The sequence below is a fragment of the Geotrypetes seraphini genome, chromosome 2 (genome assembly GCF_902459505.1).
Source record: "Geotrypetes seraphini chromosome 2, aGeoSer1.1, whole genome shotgun sequence".
NCBI classification, from domain to species: Eukaryota; Metazoa; Chordata; class Amphibia; order Gymnophiona; family Dermophiidae; genus Geotrypetes; species Geotrypetes seraphini.
In genome coordinates, this window is record NC_047085.1 from 469,351,441 (window position 1) to 469,372,616 (window position 21,176).

The 21,176-nt window shown below is 42.6% G+C and overlaps 1 protein-coding gene across 5 annotated transcripts in view; it reads right to left on the minus strand.

The window, feature by feature from the left end:
- DPP6 (dipeptidyl peptidase like 6) overlaps positions 1 to 21,176 on the minus strand; it is a 1,246,761-nt gene that overhangs the window by 296,448 nt on the left and 929,137 nt on the right. For all 5 annotated transcript variants that reach the window (XM_033931638.1, XM_033931637.1, XM_033931641.1 and 2 more), the window contains one exon: positions 8,331 to 8,383. In XM_033931638.1, coding sequence (XP_033787529.1) covers positions 8,331 to 8,383 — 53 coding nt within the window. The remainder of the gene's footprint in view (positions 1 to 8,330; positions 8,384 to 21,176) is intronic.

Here is a 21,176-nt window from a genome sequence, read left to right on the forward strand (position 1 = left end):
AGAAGGGAAAGAAGAAAAAAATTGAGACCCATTCAGACCCTCTAGCAATGGAGGGAGGGTGAGGCAAGGGATCTCTCTGCCGCTATAAGTATAGCAGGCCGTGGCCCCCTGACCAATCGCTGGCAGGAGGGTGCCCAAACCCTCCTGCCCGAAGATGCACCCCCCCCGACACTACCGACTGCCCCCCCCCGACACTACCAACCGCTGGCAGGAGGGTCTACATTGTAAGTTGACGCAGCCGCTATACTTATTGCGGCAAGGGATCTCTCTGCCGCTATAAGTATAGTGGGCCGCGGCCTATCCGATCACTGGCAGGAGGGTGCCCAAACCCTCCTTCCAGAAGATGCCCCCCTGACACTACTGACCGCCCCCCTGACACTACCAACTGCCCCCCCCCGACATTACCGATCTCCCCCCCCCCCGACAATATCGATCGCTGGCAGGAGGGTGCCCAATCCCTCCTGCCCGAAGACGCACCCACCCTGGCACTAACAACCCCCAAACCTCCACTCCACCAAACCTGTTCTTAAGGCGAGATGGCATGGGTTTTGCACATCCAGCCGGCAGGCAAGCCTCGTCGAAATGAGGCGGGCCCGCCCCTTCCCGGCCCATCCCGCCGAAGCCTAAGGCCTGATTGGCCCAGGCTCTAGAAGCCTGGACCAATCAGGCCTTAGGCATAGCGGGTCCGCCCATCCCCACTTAATCTAAGGCCTGATTGGCCAATCAGACCTTAGACTTAGTGGGGATGGGCGGATCCGCTATGCCTAAGGCTTGATTGGTCCAGGCTTCTAGAGCCTGGGCCAATCAGGCCTTAGGCTTTGGCGGGATGGGCCGGGAAGGGGCGGGCCCGCCTCATTTCGATGAGGCTTGCCTGCCGGCTGGACGTGCAAGACCCATCTCGCCGTAAGAACAGGTTTGGTGGAGTGGAGGTTTGGGGGTTGTTAGCGCCGGGGGGGAGGGGTGCATCTTCGGGCAGGAGGGATTGGGCACCCTCCTGCCAGTGATCGATATTGTCGGGGGGGTGGAGATCGGTAATGTCGGGGGGGCGGTCGGTAGTGTCAGGGGGGGCGGTCGGTAGTGTCGGGAGGGTGCTTCTTCGGGCAGGAGGGATTGGGTACCCTCCTGCCAGCGATCGGACAGGCCGCGGCCCGCTATACTTATAGCGGCAGAGAGATCCCTAGCCGCGATAAGTATAGCGGCCGCGTCTACTTACAATGTAGACCAGCATTTTGCTGGCCTACATTTTAAGCTTCTCCTCTACTAGGGAGACGCGTAGGGCCGCCTAGGTTCAGCCTAAGGCCCACCTAAGGCCCTTAGACAAGTTTAGGCATCTTGCGGGTCTCCCTAGGCTCCCGGAGGCGCCTTCAGGCCTGCCTGGGGAGCATTTTTTTTAAAAAACGTGCATCCTGATTGGCTGATTAGACGGCTGTAGGACGCCTACAGCTGCGTAAAATCGGGATGCACTTTGGAGAATCAGGGCCTGAATGCATATTTTTAGTAGCTTGAAGATGGGTGTCCACATGAGTGATATCTGGTAGAGCCCTGGCAGGTTAGTATAAAAAAGAGGCAGATCAGTTGGAAAAGTCCTTTAAACAGATATTTATTAAGGAACTATACTTAAAATCAACAGTAGCCTGACATGGCCATGTTTTGCCCCCTCCAGAGGCTGCATCAGGGGCTATAAGAACCACTTGATGTATGAATATGATATCACTTAAGTGATAGATTTGATCAAACTTCTGTGTACTAGTAGCTGCAGCAAAAGCAACAGCATGGAGCTTGTTGCACAGATTAGGCAGGGTATACAATTATATGCATAACTTACAGAAAAAGCACATATACCAAGTGACTGAACCTGTGGTTCCTCTCATACTGAGCAGGATTACTATCGCAACGGAACGATAGGTTAGGTTTACCCTACCGATGATACGTTGTTACTTACAGAATAAGCACATATCACCAGAACTTAGGCATGAGTGTCTACACCAGCTCTCTGGTTTGCATAAGTTCTTGCGTCTAACTGCATATGCACATATACCCGGTTATGCTAGAATTCTATAAAGAAAAGTAGGCATCTACTTTCCTTTATGGAATATGCAGCAAAAAAAGCTCCCTCTGGTTATCTATATCGCAGTGGCGTAGCCAAACTTGCCATCTGTATGAGTCCAGAGTTAACATGCTTAGGCCTTTCCAACAGCTCCCCCCCCCCCGACCCCCCCTTCAGCATCTCCCCTGTCCCTTGCCAACCCTCCTCCTTTCATAGATATACAAAATACATTTTTTTTAACCTAGGGCTGCTCTGGTTCCGACTCACATTGCTGTAGAGATCACTTGATTATTTGTCTGACCAGTATGAACGGACAGATTTCATGCGCTATCTAAATAGAATGTTAGACCATGCGTGGGAGGCATTGGATGTCTCAGAAATGTGGATCTAAGCAACAGAAACGCGGGGGAAGTAGTTTCCGGAAGATACATTTAGGCTTTGAGGTACAAAATTGAAAACCAGAATCTCCAGGGTAGCACTCTTGGAAATTCTCCTTGTTTCAAATGAGTACCCCAGAGGATGACAAAGCTCCAGCGTCTCAATGCGTGGCTGAAATGGTTCAGGGTAGAAGGTTTTAGATCTGATCCTTGTTGGTGACAGTGTAAGGTTTCTGTGGAATTGAAGGGGGCCTGTGCTACTCCAGTACCCCTCCCCCTTCCAAAATGGCTACATTCTTGTACTGTAAGCCCTCCAGAGAAAGGAAAATATCTTCTGTACCTGAATGCAGTTGCATAGCTAGAGAGACTGGCACCTTCCGCCCCTCGCCGCATGGGCGCCTCCCACGACCCCTGTAGCTCTCTTGAAATGTTAATCGGTGTGAGCAGCATCGGCTCCCTTCTGACGTCACATCCTAATCCCGTGCTGGCAAACATTTCTAGAGGTACACAGAAGGATGGTGGAGAGGTGCTGGTGCCAACTCTCCTGCGAAGATGGTACCCAAGGCAGTCAGCCCCTACCCTACACACACACACTTACTATGCCACTGCCTGAATGCAGTTTGTTTTGACCTAATGAGAAAAGTCATAAGTTATTTCAAATCCCCAAACTCCACGTGGAAGTTCAAGGAACACCAATGTTAGTATCACTATCACCACCACCTGCAGCCTCTCTACAATGATGCTATATGAGGTCACCACCCTCTCGTACACTGTCGTATAGAGATCCTCAATCACACTGTACCCTCTGCCTACAACCATACCTTCACCGGCACCTGAGACAGCACAAGTGCCTGCTTGAGCAGCAGATGGAAAAGGCCCCATGATTTTTCTTGATTTTATGGGGCTGTATGCATAGAGGGCCATTTTCGAAAAGGACATCTAAGTCCAACTTGGACGTTTCCTGCTAAAGGTCCAAATTCGGAAGCATAGAAACATCCTAAATCAACTTAGGCACCGGTAAGCATGTACACTATAGATGCTGATATATTAAGCCAGGGTTTTCTTGGCCTAATACAGTATTTCTCAAATCTTCAAGCCAAGTACCCCCTAGATCAGTGTCTCTCAAACTGTGTGCCATGGCACAGTGGTGTGCCCTGAAGAGATTCTGGGTGTGCCATGAGATTTTCCAGAATTTTACTTTATTTTTTTAAATTCCCTTCATAAGTATACACTAGAATAGATGACATATACATTGTGTATGCAAGAGTCTGTCGATGTTATGAGAGTCTGTGTGCATAAGGATACAACCGCCCAGACAAGCATCATTCTTTGGCGTGATTGGTCCTTGGAAACTAACGGCAAGTCATTTTATTTTTTATCCTAACTTGAGCAAAAAAGCTTTGTTACTGTTTGGATCTTTTTATCTTTGCGAACTTGGATTTTCAACTCTGACAGAAATTAAATCGAAAAAAAAAAAAAGAACGACTGCAGATGGTGGATGATGAAATGTGTTTGCTTGTCGACTATCGAGCTGCATTTTGAGTTAATTTGCACTCAAAAACAAGCTCATCCATTGCATTGATTAGCAATTCTAATCTATCTCCTTTGGTTTCACCATTGTTACAATTACTCATACGTAGCTTAAAACTGAGTGAAAATGAAGAATGACACTTACACAGGGCCTAATTATAAGAACAGGAGAAACGAACAGGAGACCTCAACAAAAGTTGCCATTAGTGACCAATAAAGTTTAATCTTTTCTCTGGGAAAATGAAACATGAAATCTGATTAATCACTTTGGGCAAGTTCTGACACATACATCCCGCCTGCCCTCAGCCACTCTGCCCTTCTCTTTAACACCTCCCATGTGCCCTCTGCCCTTCTCTCTCTCAGACACAGACACATATCCCATATGCCCTCTGCCCCAGTGGCGTAGCGAGCATAACTTTTAATTAGTGCCAAGTAGGGTCAATTGCCAATTATCAGTGCTGATTGGCTTGTTAAACAATTAAGTTGCACATGCAAATCCACTTTAAGTTATGCGCTAAAGTGCCACAATTAGGTGCACGTATCTACATAAGTGGGTGGATCTAAAGGTAGGTATGTTGATGCCAATTTAAGCTAGTTTTCTATAACGTGCCTAAAATGTACATGTGGTGCCAAAGAGAGGGGGGGGATGTGGAAATGGGAGGGACATAGGTGGATCAGAAGTGTTCCTCAAATTTACACATGTAATTCTAGAATAAGGAGCATCCCCATCTAATGTAGGCACTCATATTTGGAAGAGGTTTCAGTTGGTGCAAATGGACACACCTAAAGTTAGGCCTGGGTCCCAGGCCTAACTTTAAGCGTGGTTTATAGAATACCACTCAGTGGGGGGGGGGTTTGGAGCCAGTATTTTAAGGTGCCATGTGTAGAATTCATCCCCTTCAAGGCAATTCTAGAAATAAGCCCGTGCAGTTAACATGTGTCAATGACATTTACCTGTGTAACATTTTGAAAACCTAAACAAGTGAATGCTCCTAATTAAATAAAGACAGTGGCCTCTGTAGTCACTTTCAACTTGGAGGACGGAAGTAAACAGCAGTAGTTTAAAGAGGGTTATCTCCCAGAATCCCTCCTAGAAAAGGCTAGCTGAAATGAACACTTTAAAAAAAGATTTATAAGTGCCAGGGAGGAGCTGTAAATCCAGAGGTTGATATATTGGGACATACACATGCGTTCTCTTTCTAACATGGAAAATACAAGTGCAGATTTTGATGCCACCCCAAACACGCCCCCTTGCAATCTACATGTAATGCAGATATACATACGCATGTAAAAACTGGCTTTCTAAAGTTGGGTATTACATGTGCCCTGATTGTGGCTAAAAATGGCAGATCTATGCCCTGAAAATGGTAAGAACAAATCAAGTATGCAGAGGAGTTTCTTGGTGGCTTTTATCTGCTATCATCTACTATGTTACCATGTAAATCACAAATAGGGCTTCTAAAATAAGGATAATTGACTATAACCGACTTCACATATTTACTGAACTTTCCATAAATATATTTTAAGAGGTTAAGTCAAATGTACAATTAATTCCTAAAATGCAATTTAGCAATCTGTTGGATCACAGCATGTGTTAATTAATGCTTCAAGCAAGTCTAAATGACAAGCATGCTACAGTTTATCCACATACAAGGAAGCAGCCAAATGATAGATTTCAACTAGTCCAATGTGAGGGTATTGCTTATAAAAAATGTTCAAATGTAATAAGAACTCTGAGACAGATTTTTTTTTTTCCAAATTCAATAATGGAAAAGTTTAAGAGATTAGGGCTTTTCAGCTAGGATAAGAGATGGCTGATGGAGGATATGACTGATGTCTACAAATTCAGTGTAGTAAAGAATGGGTAAATGTGAATCAATTGCTTATTCTTTCAAAAAGTACAAAGGCGAGAGGACACTCAATGAAGTTACATGAAAATACTTTTAATAAGAATAAGAGAAAAGATTTCTTCACTCAACAAATACAGGCCTGGAATTTGTTACCAGAGGATGTGGCAACAGTATTTGACATATCTGGGTTTTAAAAAAAGTTCCTGGAAGAAAAGGCCATAGTCTGCTATTGAGAAGACAAGGTGGAAGCCCTGGAATCGGTAGCATGGAACTTTGCTATTATTTGGGTTTCTGCCAAGTACTTGTGGCTTGGATTGGCCATTGCTGGAAGCAGGATACTAGACTAGACCCAGTATGGCTATTCTTACGTTTGCCACCAATTCACTGACAATCTTTACCAAAGGGCTCTTTTACTAATGTGTGGTAGTTTTGCAGTTACTGTATGGTAATTGAAAGCACATATCATTGGACTCTCTAACCATGTATGCAGGAAAGTCATTCAAAATAAAAGGCTCATGTCCATGCCTTTCTATAAACACAGTATATACAATCCAATGCAAAAAATGTGAAGAGGGATGCTACATCAGAAAAAAAAATCTTCATACATAGAAACACTGTAAACCTTTATAGAAAAAACAAAACAGAATGACAGCTTAATAAGTGAACATCTCTCAAATGAAGATCACTTCCTTAATGACCTAAAATAAAAATGCTGAAGCTTCAGGAGTACACAGGAATGGAAATGTTTTGAAATTAGAAATTGGCAGCCGTCCACAAAAACAGTACTGGCTGTGTGTCAAAAACACTTGGGCACCGTTTAAAGAATCATGACTAATGGCGCCTACCACAAAACTTTAGACATCTAAAATGTAGGCTAAGCTTATGACCCCCCCCTTGCGTGCCCTGAGATGTTTTGAGGCAGATAGAGGTTTATAAAATAAAATCAGGATATCCAAGATGGCCACCACGGTGCTTTTTGGAGCTAAAAAACAGCGCATGGGAGTAAAAATAAATTTTCAGAAATCATGAAAACAAGTTTTTAGAGGTGGGGAACCCTTGGGACAACCCCAGAAATCCTTAGTTTTTCTAAATTCAGACCCACCCAATGTCTCTCATAGACAGTAATGATCTGTACTCACAAAACTGCCATGTTTTGCACCTGCATCAGCTTCTCACTATAGCTGGAAATGGAGGAGGATCTTCTGCCTCAGATAAGCAAGGGTGGCTCTAGCGGCTTGTCTCTTCCGGCTGCCTTTTATTCAGGTTCACAGAGCCAGAAACCCTTGACCCCACTCACTCCCACACTATTCTTCAGGGAGGGGGATGGCGCCATTTCAATATTTATATCCTTTTCATGTAGATACCTTCTTGATCCCAGCAGTGTGCTTGCTCCCGATAATCACATTTGATTTTGCACACACTGTACCGTGAGGTCCAGGGATGTTTCACAGCAAGTTACCCATTTGGGTAAATGAAAATGAACAAATCTCTTGTACAGGGGTTCCCTGTGTAGAGCTATGAAAACTGAGGACCCTCGGTATCTATACTCAATTATATTATTTAATTACTTATTTGATTAATTTTTATTGGAGTAGAGTGTTGCATATGAGAAAGCATTTCTCTTTAAGGTAGGACAGACATGCCAATACCAGGGCTTGGATATGGCTTCTTGATAAGAATACTATTAATATTTGGGGCAATTTTTATATGCCATGGGGGTGTTTTGAGACCTCTGGATGCTTTACAACTCTGAACATGTAAGTATATTTTCAAAGGAAAACTACCCTGTGGAGTTCCTTGTGAAGATCTATGATTTGTTGGTCCTGTGGGAACATTGAAAAGTACTGCTCTCCCATCTGCTCCAGGCCCCTTCCCCCTTTCAGTCCTCAGTTTTCTTCAGAAAACTGTTTTATCACTAAAGTAAAATATTTTGAAAATTGTCCTCTCTTGTTGACACATTTTGATACATGTAGGCTGAGGGCTTTATATGCACCTAATTTAATCTTTTTTTTTTTTTTTTTTGGTGCTCCTATTTATTAAGAAAAGTTGATTCTAGTTCCATCTATGAATGCCAGGGAAAAATAAAACCATTCTTTTCATAACTAGTTATTGCTCTGCTTGTTCCTCTCTCCTTCCTACCAGTGATCACTTTTTACCAGTGAAGAATAGTTTATAGGCCAAATCGTAATGATCCCCCAGGTAGGGTTACCATATGACTCCAGGAAAAGGAGGACGGATTGAGACATCCGGATTTTACTTCCATTGTTTTCAATGGAAGTAAAACCTGGATGTCTCAATCCATCCTCCTTTTTCTGGAGTCATATGGTAACCCTACCCCAGGGAAGTGAAAATACCGGTACCTGTTTCTCGAACTGCCTCCACAAGTCTCTTTCATGAAGCACAAAATGCAATGTCACACAAACACAGAAAGATTACACTACATTTTGTCAAGCTAGCTCTTTGTCATGGACACAGCAAGGGATAGTGCGGCTTCGTTTCAAATGCAGAAATGAAATGAGCTCTTACCCTCTAAGCAAATTGCAAAGGACATAATCTGCAGTGAAAGAATGCTGGTACAGCTGAAAAACAGAAAAGAAATGACAGTGATTAGTGCCTGACTCCCGTTTCCATTCTGAATTTTTCATTTCACAACGCAAGCTGATTGTTACAGGATTTTACAAACATAATATCCATATTGTCAAGACAATATGTGCGGCAAATAATGGTAGTCAATGCCGCTTCTCTCTGCCTTGTGGCTTATTAAAACAGATGGAACACAGTGTGTATCCAGATGCCCTGTGTCGTTTCCATGGCTACCAGCATTGGATTTAAGGAGGGGTGTCTGATCCTCACAATGACTAAAAATAAACCAGTCAGTTAATATGACACCTTGGCCATTGAGAGAAGGCCTGCACAGTCTACAGAGGCACAACAGGTTTGTTCTATTTCCACACCACCAAAATGGCAAAACAGCGTTTCAGTCTCGGTAACTGGTAACAGATGAAATAAATTTGACAGACACTCAAGATGTTATCCAGAGTAGGTCCACCATGGTCATAACATGAATGAATGAGACAGATAAAATGTTAATAATGAAACTTTACTTTAAAAATAGACTAACCAAGTTTTGTGGAGATTTGGTTAGCATTTTTCCTGATGTATCAAGAGCTACTCAATTAAGAACTAGAGTATTAGCTCTTGATGCATCTTTTTATTTGAAATTTCCTTGTAAATGTCTTGTCAAAGTACAAGACATTGAATATGTTTTTTGGGACCCCATTCAACTGCAACAATTTCTGTTAGCTCGTGAACAGAAGTGAGACCTTTATTATTTTCTTTTATTATAATGATTCATTGTTTTGAGAAAATTGGTAGGAAGCCAGAGTCCTATATAGTAGGGAATGATTAGGATTCATTTGAATTCAATCCATTTCTTTGTTTTCCTTAAAATTATGTTTATAAGATGCAAATGTATCTCCCCAATATCGTGGGCTTTAAAAGGATTGTTTGTTATTGTAGAAGTGTTGTAATTATGTATAAAAAACCTTTTTCTTTGATATCATTTGATATTGTAAATGTATTATACTTATAAAAAAAACCCAAAGACCAGTACAAAGCACCCAGCAGTCCTTGTTTTCAGGTTTGCAATAGTCCTGTTTCTGTAGGTTTTCCTTTGATTTTATGCTTAGATCTTTTTATTTTTCTTTAATTTTTGTTTATGAATTTCAGTCACTTTAAATAAGGAAAATGTTAAGAAAAGCAAATTGTAAATAATGACCCCCCTTAAAAAAAAAAAAAAAAAAAACAACAAACCCCCACCTCCTTATAGAAACATTTGCTACTATTGAGAGGGGGCTAAATATAAAAATTAAAATGGGGAACAAATGTCAGAGTCTGAAATCCAGACTAAGAAATGAGATAGCATAATTAATTCTCCACAGATGGCAATGAACTGCCGCTCTTCATCATAAGAACCTGACGGTTGTTCTCTGGGATGGATAGTTGTGCTGACAACACATGATTTCGAATTTGCATTGACAGTTAAGAAAGAAAACAGGCATTCCTGCAGTAGTAGTCTTGAGTTCATAAAACCAAACAAAAAGTTTACATTCTGAATATCGTTTGCTAAGTTGTAAACAGTTCTGTCCAAGAAATGTCCTTTAATTGTTAGAAAAATAACCAGCCATGATCAGATTAAATACTAATGTTGCCATCAAAGTGGCTTTATCAATAAAGTCAGAGGGAAAATCTGCAGAAAGATCCTTAGATCCAACCTCAGTCATCAACACCTTAGTCACAGAAGATTGTATTCTAATGTAATCAGTCTCAGGACTGCATTTACCTTTGGGCCAAAGGGGAAGCTGACCTGGGCCCTCAAAGTAAAAGCAGACCTGCCTGCTCAAAGTAACTTCACTGGGAGATGGGAGGAGACCAAACCAGGAGACTACATTTCCCAGCATACCCAGGGTTACCAGACGTCTGGATTTCTTTTAGAGGACATGTCCGGATGGCTTTTCAAAACCAGGCACTTTATCCGGGTTTTGAAAAGCTGGTGAGATCAGTGCCAGGGCTGGAATGTGCCGACAGTGGTGGTGGTGGTGGTGGGGGGGGGGGTGCTTGCAAGGAAAAGGACCGGAGAGAAGGAGAGGCGCCGGCACCAGCTGATTGCCTACAGGACATGCCTCTCTTCGTGATATACACAGTCAGCCAGTGCCAGCACCTTTCCTAGTCCCCAGCGGCACACCTGAAATTTCAGAAGGCACACTGGTGTGCCATGGCACACAGTTTGCGATACACTGCTCTAACCTCTGTGGCTTCTGTGTTGCTAGGCAACCCTTTCTTGTTGATCTAGCAAGCCCCTTTTCCCAAATAGTAAAACCATATACTGAAGTATTCTTTGACTGCCCCTTCTTCTCTTTCTAGGTCCCAGCCTGTCTAGAGAAAGGAATTTTCCCCTCAAAGTAGGGGTAATACAGAAGGAATCCTGCTTTCCCAAGGTAACTCTGCAACCCACTTAAAAAATCTGTAGTAGTTCCTCTCAAGTGGTGGGCAGCTTCTAGGTTACCCATCACAATATGCAGCACTGATGATTTATCCTATGGAAACAGTCAGATTGGGTGTCTCTCTTCTCTGAGTTTCCAGATACGATAACACAAAACATTTTCAGATAGCTGTGTTTTCCGAGATCCCAAGTCTCACACAGTAAGAAGGTGCCACGCTCATTTAAAGGCTACAGTATCTCATTCTCACGCTTGTCTGAACCCTTTTGCCTCACTCATTAGTGCCTCCGTGCCTGAGTACTGATCCCCATCACTGCTTCCATGAAAGACATGAGGAAAAAAGCCAGGAGGCCCCTATCACTACTACTTATCATGTCTATAGAGCTAGAACCTAGAAGAGACAGTCCCTGCTCAAAAGAGCTTACAAACCAGTCAGGACAGACAAACTGAACAAGAAGATAGGGGAATTACAAAGGGATAAGACAGATATTGATGCTTAGAAGGTGGGTTAGAGTTTGGAATTGAAAATAGCTTCAAAGACGTGAACTTTGAGCTTGGGTTTGAATACTGCCAGAGACAGAGTAAGAAACAATATGAGCCAATCTTTCTGCCTCTACTAAGATGCCTATAGGAATGTAATGGATGTCTTAGTGCATGAGACCCTGAGAGTGGCTCTTCTCTCCATCTGTCTGTGTCTGCCTGCCTTTCTTTCCATTTGCATCTCATTACCTTTCTCGCTATCTCTACCTCCCTCACTACGTGTGCCTGAGTGTGTGTTTTTACTTGTCTGCATATGTCTCTCTTCATCAGTGTGACTCTTCCTCTATGTCTGTCTGTGTCATTGCTGCCTGCTTTGCTGCCAATAAAGTTTTATGTCTATTTCTGGGATATATTAACTGACATTATATGAAAAGATTCACCCAAGGCCATGTAGAACAACAATAGCTTGACCTAAATAACTTACAATTGTTTTAACAGCATAAAAGAGTAAAATGATTAAATGTAAACATTAAATCCTGGATTCTATGGCCAGGATTCACTAAACCTCCAAGTGCATGATTCGTTTCCGTTTGCATGCCGGTCGACGAATTCAGTAAAGGCCGGCATGCAAATGGGGACACACGCAAAATATGTGTGCCATGGAAAAAAATGAATGAAAAAGACAGGCAGGCCTGTCAAAAAATCTGCACACTTGTCGGTAACTCAGTTACCGACAGGTCTACAGCAGTTGGGTTTGTCAGTAGTAAAACCCGACTCAAAATAGCCAAGCAATTGTTAGTGAATCAATCGCTTGGCTATTTTGCATGGGGTTTTACTAAGTTGCATGGGAGGATTGGGATCAGATCGCTATAGGCCTTAGTGAATAGTGCGGGAGGGAATTTGGTCACAAAGGGCTCACAAACCGATCTGTACACGATCGGTTTGCTTAGTGAATCTAGCCCGTGAAGATCTCAGTCAAAAATATGGCCTTGATAAATCATTCATAATACCATACACACCTCAATGCCTCCCTCTCTTCTTATGCTGTTGAACAGACTTATCAGGGCTTCAGACATGCCATTTGGTCACCACACATATTTTTGTGTTTTTTTGGCTGCCAAATATTTCTTACTGGCTATGGCTTCTTCATTAGTCCCTCTCAATATATTTCCGTGTTTCTTTTTTTGTTTTTATTGCGTTTTTAAAGTGCTTTAAAATGCTTAATATTAATAACAATAACTTAATTTTTGTTATAAAAGCTAATTTTATAACTGCTATGTGGATCGGGATGGTGCAGAAAATTTTGTAAAAGGGGGGGACTTTTTCTTGAAGTAGCCTGTCAGCGAAACATGTCGATGTGACAGGTCCCTTTCCCGATGCGATAAGACAAACAAGAATAAAAACATTGAGATAAGTTTTTATAACAAAAATTAGCTTTTATAACAAAAATTAAGTTATTGTTATTAAGCACTTTAAAAAATGCAATAAAAACAAAAAAAGAAACACGGAAATATATTGAGAGGGGCTAATGAAGAAGCCATAGCCAGTAAGAAATATTTGGCAGCCAAAAAAACACAAAAATATGTGTGGTGACCAAATGGCATGTCTGAAGCCCTGATAGTCTGTTCAGCAGCATAAGAAGAGAGGGAGGCATTGAGGTGTGTATGGTATTATAGTGAATCTAGCCGACATGTTTCACTAAACAAGTTTCTTCAAGGCCATATATCCCTTTACAGCTGAGCGCCGTCTGACCAATACTGATGACCACGTCTAAGATAAGTTAAATGATTAATCTATCTAAACCATTTATAATTATAATTATTGCTAATAAGGCATTTAGAATTATTATATCACTTGTGGGTCCGATGAGGAGGCCACACATAAAAGACTGGGGCCATCAATTACTAGGAGCTTGAGGTGGTGTATCTGAGGACTAAGCTAGTCGTATTAGTATTATCAACATTAATATCAACAGAGAGGAGCCACGGAGGGACCAACTTAACAACTTAACTTAGCATCTGGGTAATTTGCATATAGGCCCTCACAAGTAATACTATATGAAAGCGAAGAGCCCAAGATACATTTATTGGACTCTAGCCTAGGCATGACAACACAGATCCAACGCATCTGCAAAAACACCTATGGCAAACTGTACTGGGTTAGAGGACTGAAACCCTACCTCTCCCATCAAGCAATGTCCAACACAGTAACAAACAACAATCTTTGATTACTGCAATGCAACCTTGCTGGGTTTACCGAAATACATGATCAGACAGATCCAAAAAGTACAAAATGCCGCAGCAAGGTTTTTGCTAGGAAAATCAAGACAGATAAGTGCCACCCCAATACTGAAAGAATTACACTGGCTCCCAATTGAGAACAGGGTGAAATCCAAGATCTTATTGCTGAGACACAAAACCATTCACCTCTCAGAACCGCAATACCTAGCAACCAGACTACATAACCATACACCCCCAAGCACCCTGCACTCGAACCAAGAGTCCCAACTACAAATACTATCCTTCAAAGACATCAAATACAAAAGCACTAGGGCGAGAATGTTCTCGGTAATGGCTCCAACGTAGTGGAATGCCCTACCGAAAGAATTAAATCTAGAAAAGGACACAGCTCTAACCATTGCACAGCTTGCTAGATTCAAGACCCTCTTTCTCCCCTAATGAATTTCTCCAACCCCAATCGCCTCCCCCCCTCTCCCCGCGGTCTAGGTAGGCCCTTTGGGCTTGCCTATATCCCTGATAGCCCGATTTGGGACATTAGGGGCAGAAGCAAAGCCACCTCGCTCCTGCCGCTTGTGGCTGCCATCTGCAAATGGCCACTGCAACCGGTCAGTTGATTAATCAGGTGGCCTAATGGGTGTAAAAAGATATTAAATAAAATCTGTATTGTACTGACATTGTAAGCAGCATATTATGCCATCATAGTACTGTTACTGGAATATTTTTCTTGTTGATGTTTTCTGTTGCCTACTTCTAGGCCGATCTTATTGTTACCCATCTTGGCTGAATTTCTTCAAAAAGCCACTAACCAACTAAATAAATAAATAAATAAATAAATGGCAGTGGGCCTGAGCCCCAAGTAATTCCTGACAACAGAGAGAGAACACATTACAGGAATTATTAACTACTACTTTCACTTGTCTGTCATGCGAAAAAAAAAAAAAAAAGAATTGATCCACTCCAGGACTAATCCGATTATACCTATTTCCCTGCAACACGACAACTAAAGTGAGCAGAAGCTAGATCAATTCAGGAAGCTAGATCAATTCAGGAATACTAGCATGAGCCACTATTGACTGGCCTAGTGTATAGGTTCAGCATAAGTACAGGGACCTAAATACAGCAGACACATACAGAACCTACAGTACTCTGTCAATTATGTGCATAAATGAAACCCTGCCTATGTCCCGCCCACATGTACTTTCCTTTGCAAGTACACGCTGTGAAGATAGCCATTTATTTTTAGAATAGTGCTTAGGCAGCTTACCGGCATATACGCAACAGGCACGTGTATGGTAGTATCTAATTCACAGAATTGCTCTTAAAACATTTCTTTTATCCATAAAAAATTTAAGTACTAGCCTACTTGTTGACAGAAAGGTTTATGGTATGTTTTAGTTTAAGTACAGCATACAGAAAGGGATCAAAATACACAGAAAAGTCAACCCACACGCTAATAGAACTGGGACAGATGATTCTTTATTCACTTAAAAAAACAAAAAAAACCCGACACTGCCAATGTTTCGGCTCTAGGCCTGCATCAGGGATCTCCTAAGTTGTCTGTCATACAAATTCTTTACATAAGTAATCCCGATGTTAATTTAGATTGTTTACCATGATCTGCAGTCAAACACTTTCTTCTTATGAAACCCCCCTCCAAAAAAAAACTTTGGTGGTTGTCGATGTTTTACTTTTAAAAATGTATTAATGAACTAGAACAAGCTTAAATTATGTCTTATTGGAAAAATGTATAAATTTGCTATGCGTATCTGTAAAATGGTGCATTTGGCTGGAAGCACTAAATAAAGCAATAATAATATATGTATTTGAAGGGAGGGGAGCTTTAATGGTTGCTTATCTGCAGCTCAGCTTGTTTGCGTATCTTTAACAAGCTTCATTATTTGTAATAGGCTTAAGTGTTTGCACTTAATTTGCAGTACATTTAAATATCTGCAATGTTTACCGCTTACACAGGTACTTCAACTGTAAGAACTTTAAGTATTTGCTTTGCTTAGCTTTCTGCTTTATTTGCCATAATTTTAATTGATTCGCAGGCCACGGTAGACTTCCAACTTGGTCTACCAAAAGCAAAACTATTTGCTTGCTTAACTGGATTAATTGTAACTAATTAAAAAAAAAAAAAAAATACCCTAGTGGTGTGGGAACAAAACACATTTACCGGTATTTTAAAACGATGCCAACTTTCCTATAAATTACAACAGATTTCTGAGGGATTCTAATAAGGATTAAACACTGAGCAAAACATAGGCCCAAACTAGAGAGTTGCGCGGGGACAGAAATCCCACCCATCCCCGCCAAAGTCCAACCCTTCCCCGCGAGGAATCTCTCCGTCCCCACCCGTCCCCGTGAGGAATCCCCTACATCCCCGCCCGTCCCTGCGAGGAATCCCCTACATCCCCGCCCATCCCTATAAACTTCAGAAATAGTTATTTCAGTTAATTATGCTACTGAATTAAAGGTTCTGGTAGAAACCCATTTAAAAATAAGCAAAAAGACTTTATTAATTTGGAAATATTAATTGGTCCCCATGGGATCCCCATGACCCGAAGGGGGATCCAGCGGGATCCCCGTGGGTCCCGCGGGATTCCCATCATCCCCGTTCCTGTGCAGCTCTCTAGTCCAAACTAGGGTTACCAGATGTCTAGATTTTCCCAGACATGTCCTCCTATTGAGGATCTGTCCAGGGGACCATCCGGGTTTTGAAAAGGAGGATACTCTTCTGCCTGATGAGAGTAGGCAGCGGAAAGGGGGGGGGGGGCAGGGGCGGGGCTAGGGCAGGATTGTGGGCATAGCAGGGCAGGGGTGGGTAGAACTGGGTGAGCCTGGGGGGCGGGTTTAGGGGTCCAGATTTTCCAAACGGAAAATCTGATAACCCTAGTCCAAACCACTGTTTTCTGTAAGCTGTACTACTGCCATGGGTGGGGGGATGCTTCAAAATTGTGTTTTCAATCAATAGAAATAGGGAGGTTCCCTAGAATCCTACAGAGCTTGCCTGTCCATTATTGAAAATGGAATAGTGAAACAGCACCTCCCACTGACAAGACTGTAGGTGGAGGACTCCCATTCATCTTAGAGCAGGGGTCTCAAAGTCCCTCCTCGAGGGCCGCAATCCAGTCGGGTTTTCAGGATTTACCCAATGAATATGCATGAGATCTATGTGCATGCACTGCTTTCAATGCATATTCGTTGGGGAAATCCTGAAAAGCCAACTGGATTGCGGCCCTCAAGGAGGAACTTTGAGATCCCTGTCTTAAAAGGAACCGTGATCCACGCTTGCATCAATAACCTGCAGTTGTTGGGGTGATCCTGATTTATAGCACTGTATGTTCAAGAAGTGTTGAAGGCCCAGTTAAAAGCCCAAGTCTTCGAGAGTGCTTTCGGCTCCTAACTCCTCTCACCTTGGGTTCTACATCGCCAACCCTATGTCCTGTCTGTCTGTCCAAGTTAGATTGCAAGCTCTTCCGAGAAGTGACCATCTATAAATGTCAAAATGTACAGAGCTGCATACGCCTTTCATTGCTATTTAAGTGAGAAGTAGTAGTAGTAGTAGTAGTAGTATGTGCTGCTAACCTGTGATGTTCAGCGAGTCAGCGTTATCTGCAGAATAACTTACATTCCAGGTGCAGCTGGCTACAGGCTCTCCTGTAGTCTTACATCGGTGGAGCAATTGACGCTGGAAACTGTGTTGACAACTTTTGATAAATTGTGCGCAGGATTTAACATGCTTTTGGGCAAGTCTGGATGTTCAGAGTTTTGGGAGGGTGAACTGCAAACCAACTGGTGGGAGTAATTGGGGAGGAGGGATAGAAAAGTAGAGGGGACGCTGTTTGACGATATGCACGAAGGGAAAACCTGAGGGAAAGAAAAAGTGCTTTCTCATTAGAAAGCTCTTTCGCTGCCTGAACAGGTAATTTTGTTAAATTGGCCGTGGGGAGGGGGTGCTCCTCCTGACAGTGGAAGGACTTGGCTCATGCGTCAACGTAGGTAAACGAGCTACAAAGAAAATAAGCTTTGGGGTGACCGTAAGTTCTGCAAGGAGTTAATCTGTCTTCCTTCTTCAAAACATATTTTATAATGCAACTGTGCTTTTATTATTTTATTACTGTATATTTCAAATATAACAAGCCATATAGATATCAATTGATGTATTAAATATCAAGATAAATCCATGTGCCATCCCTGAGTCCTTGACTGCCACCATGGTTTATTTTGCTGATGGTACTAACATTTATTACTGAAAAAAAAAAAAAACCAACTCGTGCAATAAACTATTTTGGGTTCTGGGCTCTTTCTTTATCATTTTCTGCCAAAGCCAGTAATTCTGAGTAAAAGAACAGAGAAGATGAGTTCTTTCCTATTCTGTGATTTAAGATAAAACTGGCTGAGAGGGGTGAGGTGGGGGAACACTTACAGAAATATTTTCAAAGGCACTGCCCATAATACTGGGAATATTTAACTGACAATATGGGGTATTTAATGTGGTGATATTTAATGTGGGGTAGATTTAAGCCCCCCCCCCCACACACACACACACTTTTCTCAAGCCGCATTAGGGTTTTTTATCGCCAGCCCCTGCGGTAAAAGCTCCGATGCTCATGGAATTCCTACACGCGTCAGAGCTTTTACCGCAGCGGCCGGCAATAAAAATAAACCAAGTTAGCAAAACCTCTGAGCTACACTGCAACTGAGAGCTGAACCTGGAAAGGACGGACTGCGCTATACAATTGCTATATGCAGAAACAATTAAAAGTCACTGGCAAAGATTAAAACATTTTGTACTTTTTCTCCACAACTCTGCTCTGTCAAGCAGATTCTGCTTTGGTCCCAGGCCATCCCTTGAAAAGTCCCTTCATACCTCCTAAATTTCCTAGCCCTACCCTTAGCCATTTGCCGTACAGCGAGAGATTAGAGAAACTGGGCCTCTTCTCTCTCGAAAAGAGGAGATTGAGAGGGGACATGATCGAAACATTCAAGATACTGAAGGGAATAGACTTAGTCGATAAAGACAGGTTGTTCACCCTCTCCAAGGTAGGGAGACCGAGAGGGCACTCTCTAAAATTGAAAGAGGATAGATTCCGTATGAACATAAGGAAGTTCTTTTTCACCCAGAAAGTGGTAGAAAACTGGAACGCTCTCCCGGAGTCTGTCGTAGGTGAAAACACCCTCCAGGGATTCAAGACAAAGTTGGACAAGTTCCTGCTCAACTGGAAAGTACGCAGGTGAGGCTGGGCTCATTTAGAGCACTAGTCTTTGACCTAGGAGCTGCCGCGTGAGCGGATTGCTGGGCACAATGGACCACTGGTCTGACCCAGCAGCGGCAATTCTTATGTTCAAGTTATAAGAGAAGATGGGGTGAGGGAGGGGGGACAATAAACACAAGGCCACTGAAGAGCATTCAGAAAGGATGTGCATTGAAAAAAAAAATTATTTTAATTTGGTTCAGTCACCTATTCAGTTTGTCTTCAGATTCCAAATTTTTCAGATCATATGAGTCCATTACAATCTATGGGAAAAGTAGTTTTGCATTCAGGCAAAAACAGGCATTTGTCACAGAGGCAAGACCATTCCAAGACATCAAGAGAGGCATGAAGATCTCACAGCACCACCAGAGACACAAAAGGCACTAACAGGGACGTGAAGACTCCCAGAGATCATGCAAAGTTTTACAAAGAGTGGAATGAAGACCCCCAAGAGGACCAGAGCAAAGCATCATCAACACTAGCATGAAGACCCCGAGGCATTGAGAAAAATAGGTCCTCTAACCCTCTGCTTTATGTCTAGTAATCAATTCCTAATCCACAACAGAACATTGCCTCCGAGTCTCTCATGAAAAATTTTGTCAAAGCTTTCTGAAAATCTAGATACACTACAACGGGCTCACTTTTATCTACATGTTTATTCATACCTTCAAAGAAATGAAGCAAATTGGTGAGGCAAGACCTCCCTCGGCTGAACCCAGGCTGACTCTGTCCCCTTAAACCATGTTTGTTTATGTGTTCCTTAATATTATTTTTTATAATAGTTTCCATTATTTTGACTGAAATGTAATTTTTCCTGATCAGCCCTGGAATCCTTTTTAAAAATCAGCGTAACATTAGCCACCCTCCAATCTTCAGGTACTACAAACAATTTTAGCAACAGGTTACAGATCACTAACAGTAAATCAGAAATTTCATGTTTGAGTTCTTTTAGTACCCTGGGATGTATACCATCCAGTCCAGATGATTTATCACTCTTTTAGCTCAATACGTCTTCCAGGTTCACTGAGATTTCTTTCAGTTCCTCCACATTGTCACCTTTCATAATCATTTCTGGTTCAAGTAGATCAAAGAACTGGCTGGCTGTCTTGTTTTAAATGTTAGTAAATCTTCAGCAACATGAATTTCTCAGAATCAAAGGGTTTTGAGAAAGTTCTGCCTGTTTTAAATGGTCAACAACGTTCTCTTTCTTCTCATTTACTTACTTTGGATGTGCTGTGTGATGATTAATTGATCTTCAAGACCCAAATAAGCCACGTAGTAGGAAGGGCTTGGTATCACTTATGCTTGTTACGTCAATTAAGATCCCTTCTGACTAAAGAGAATCTGACTAAATTAATTCATTCTTTCATAGCAAGTTGTCTTGACTATTGCAATAGCTTTCATCTTGGTCTTAGTAAAAACAATCTGCAACATTTGCAGGTTGTCCACAACACTGCAGCTGGATTGGTTCTGGGGGTTAAAAGATTTGAGCATATTACCCCAGTATGACCTACACTGGTTACCTAGATCAATGGTGTACCTAGCATATGTGATACCCGAGGCCCATCATTTTTTGACCTCCCCCCATCATTTTTGACACACACACCCATCATTTTATTACCCCCCCTGCCATCTGTAAGAAAAACATGACAGAACCCACCCTGTCAGGTCTCAGCCGTGGCCCCAACTCTTCCGGATCCCAGCATTTACATAGCTAGGGATCTGCTCACCTGCCCACTGCCTTCAAACTCCTTCCCTCTTAACGGCCGTCTGAAAGTCTTTGACGCACTCCTACACCTCTGGCCTAGTCCTGGCTCCTTCTGCGATTCCGTGGAAGTCCGCCCATGTGCCATCAATCCTCCAGCATTCCCCAGCGACCAGCAATCAGCTGATTGCTGCCGCTGTGGGAACCGGACTGCCGCCTCATCTTCAGCGCTGTCAGGAGCCATCTGAGGGATTGAGGCAGAGCCGCGATTAAAGCTCCTGCCTGCCCTGGGATCGCAGCAGAGCCACAACCCTGCCTCCTGTTTTCCCCCACCTGGAAGTTTCAGGACTATGACCCCAAGCAGGGAACACCCCCCTCATGCTTGCACCTGGGGGCAGTGCGCCCCCCCCTTGATACGCCAGTGACCTATATGTAAATGTATGTAATTCAAATTGCTCTGCATGATGTTCAAACCATGTAACTTTGGTCAACCTTAACATTTGTCAAATAAATTTGTTTGACTGGGTGACCAGAGAATTGGATAGAGGATGTGCGTTAAATGTTGTGTATTTAGATTTTAGCAAAGCCTTTGACAGTGTTCCACATAGATGTCTAATAAATAAACTGAGTGGCCTTGGGATAGGTCCCAAAGTGACAGGCTGGGTCAGGAACTGGTTGAGTGGAAGGCA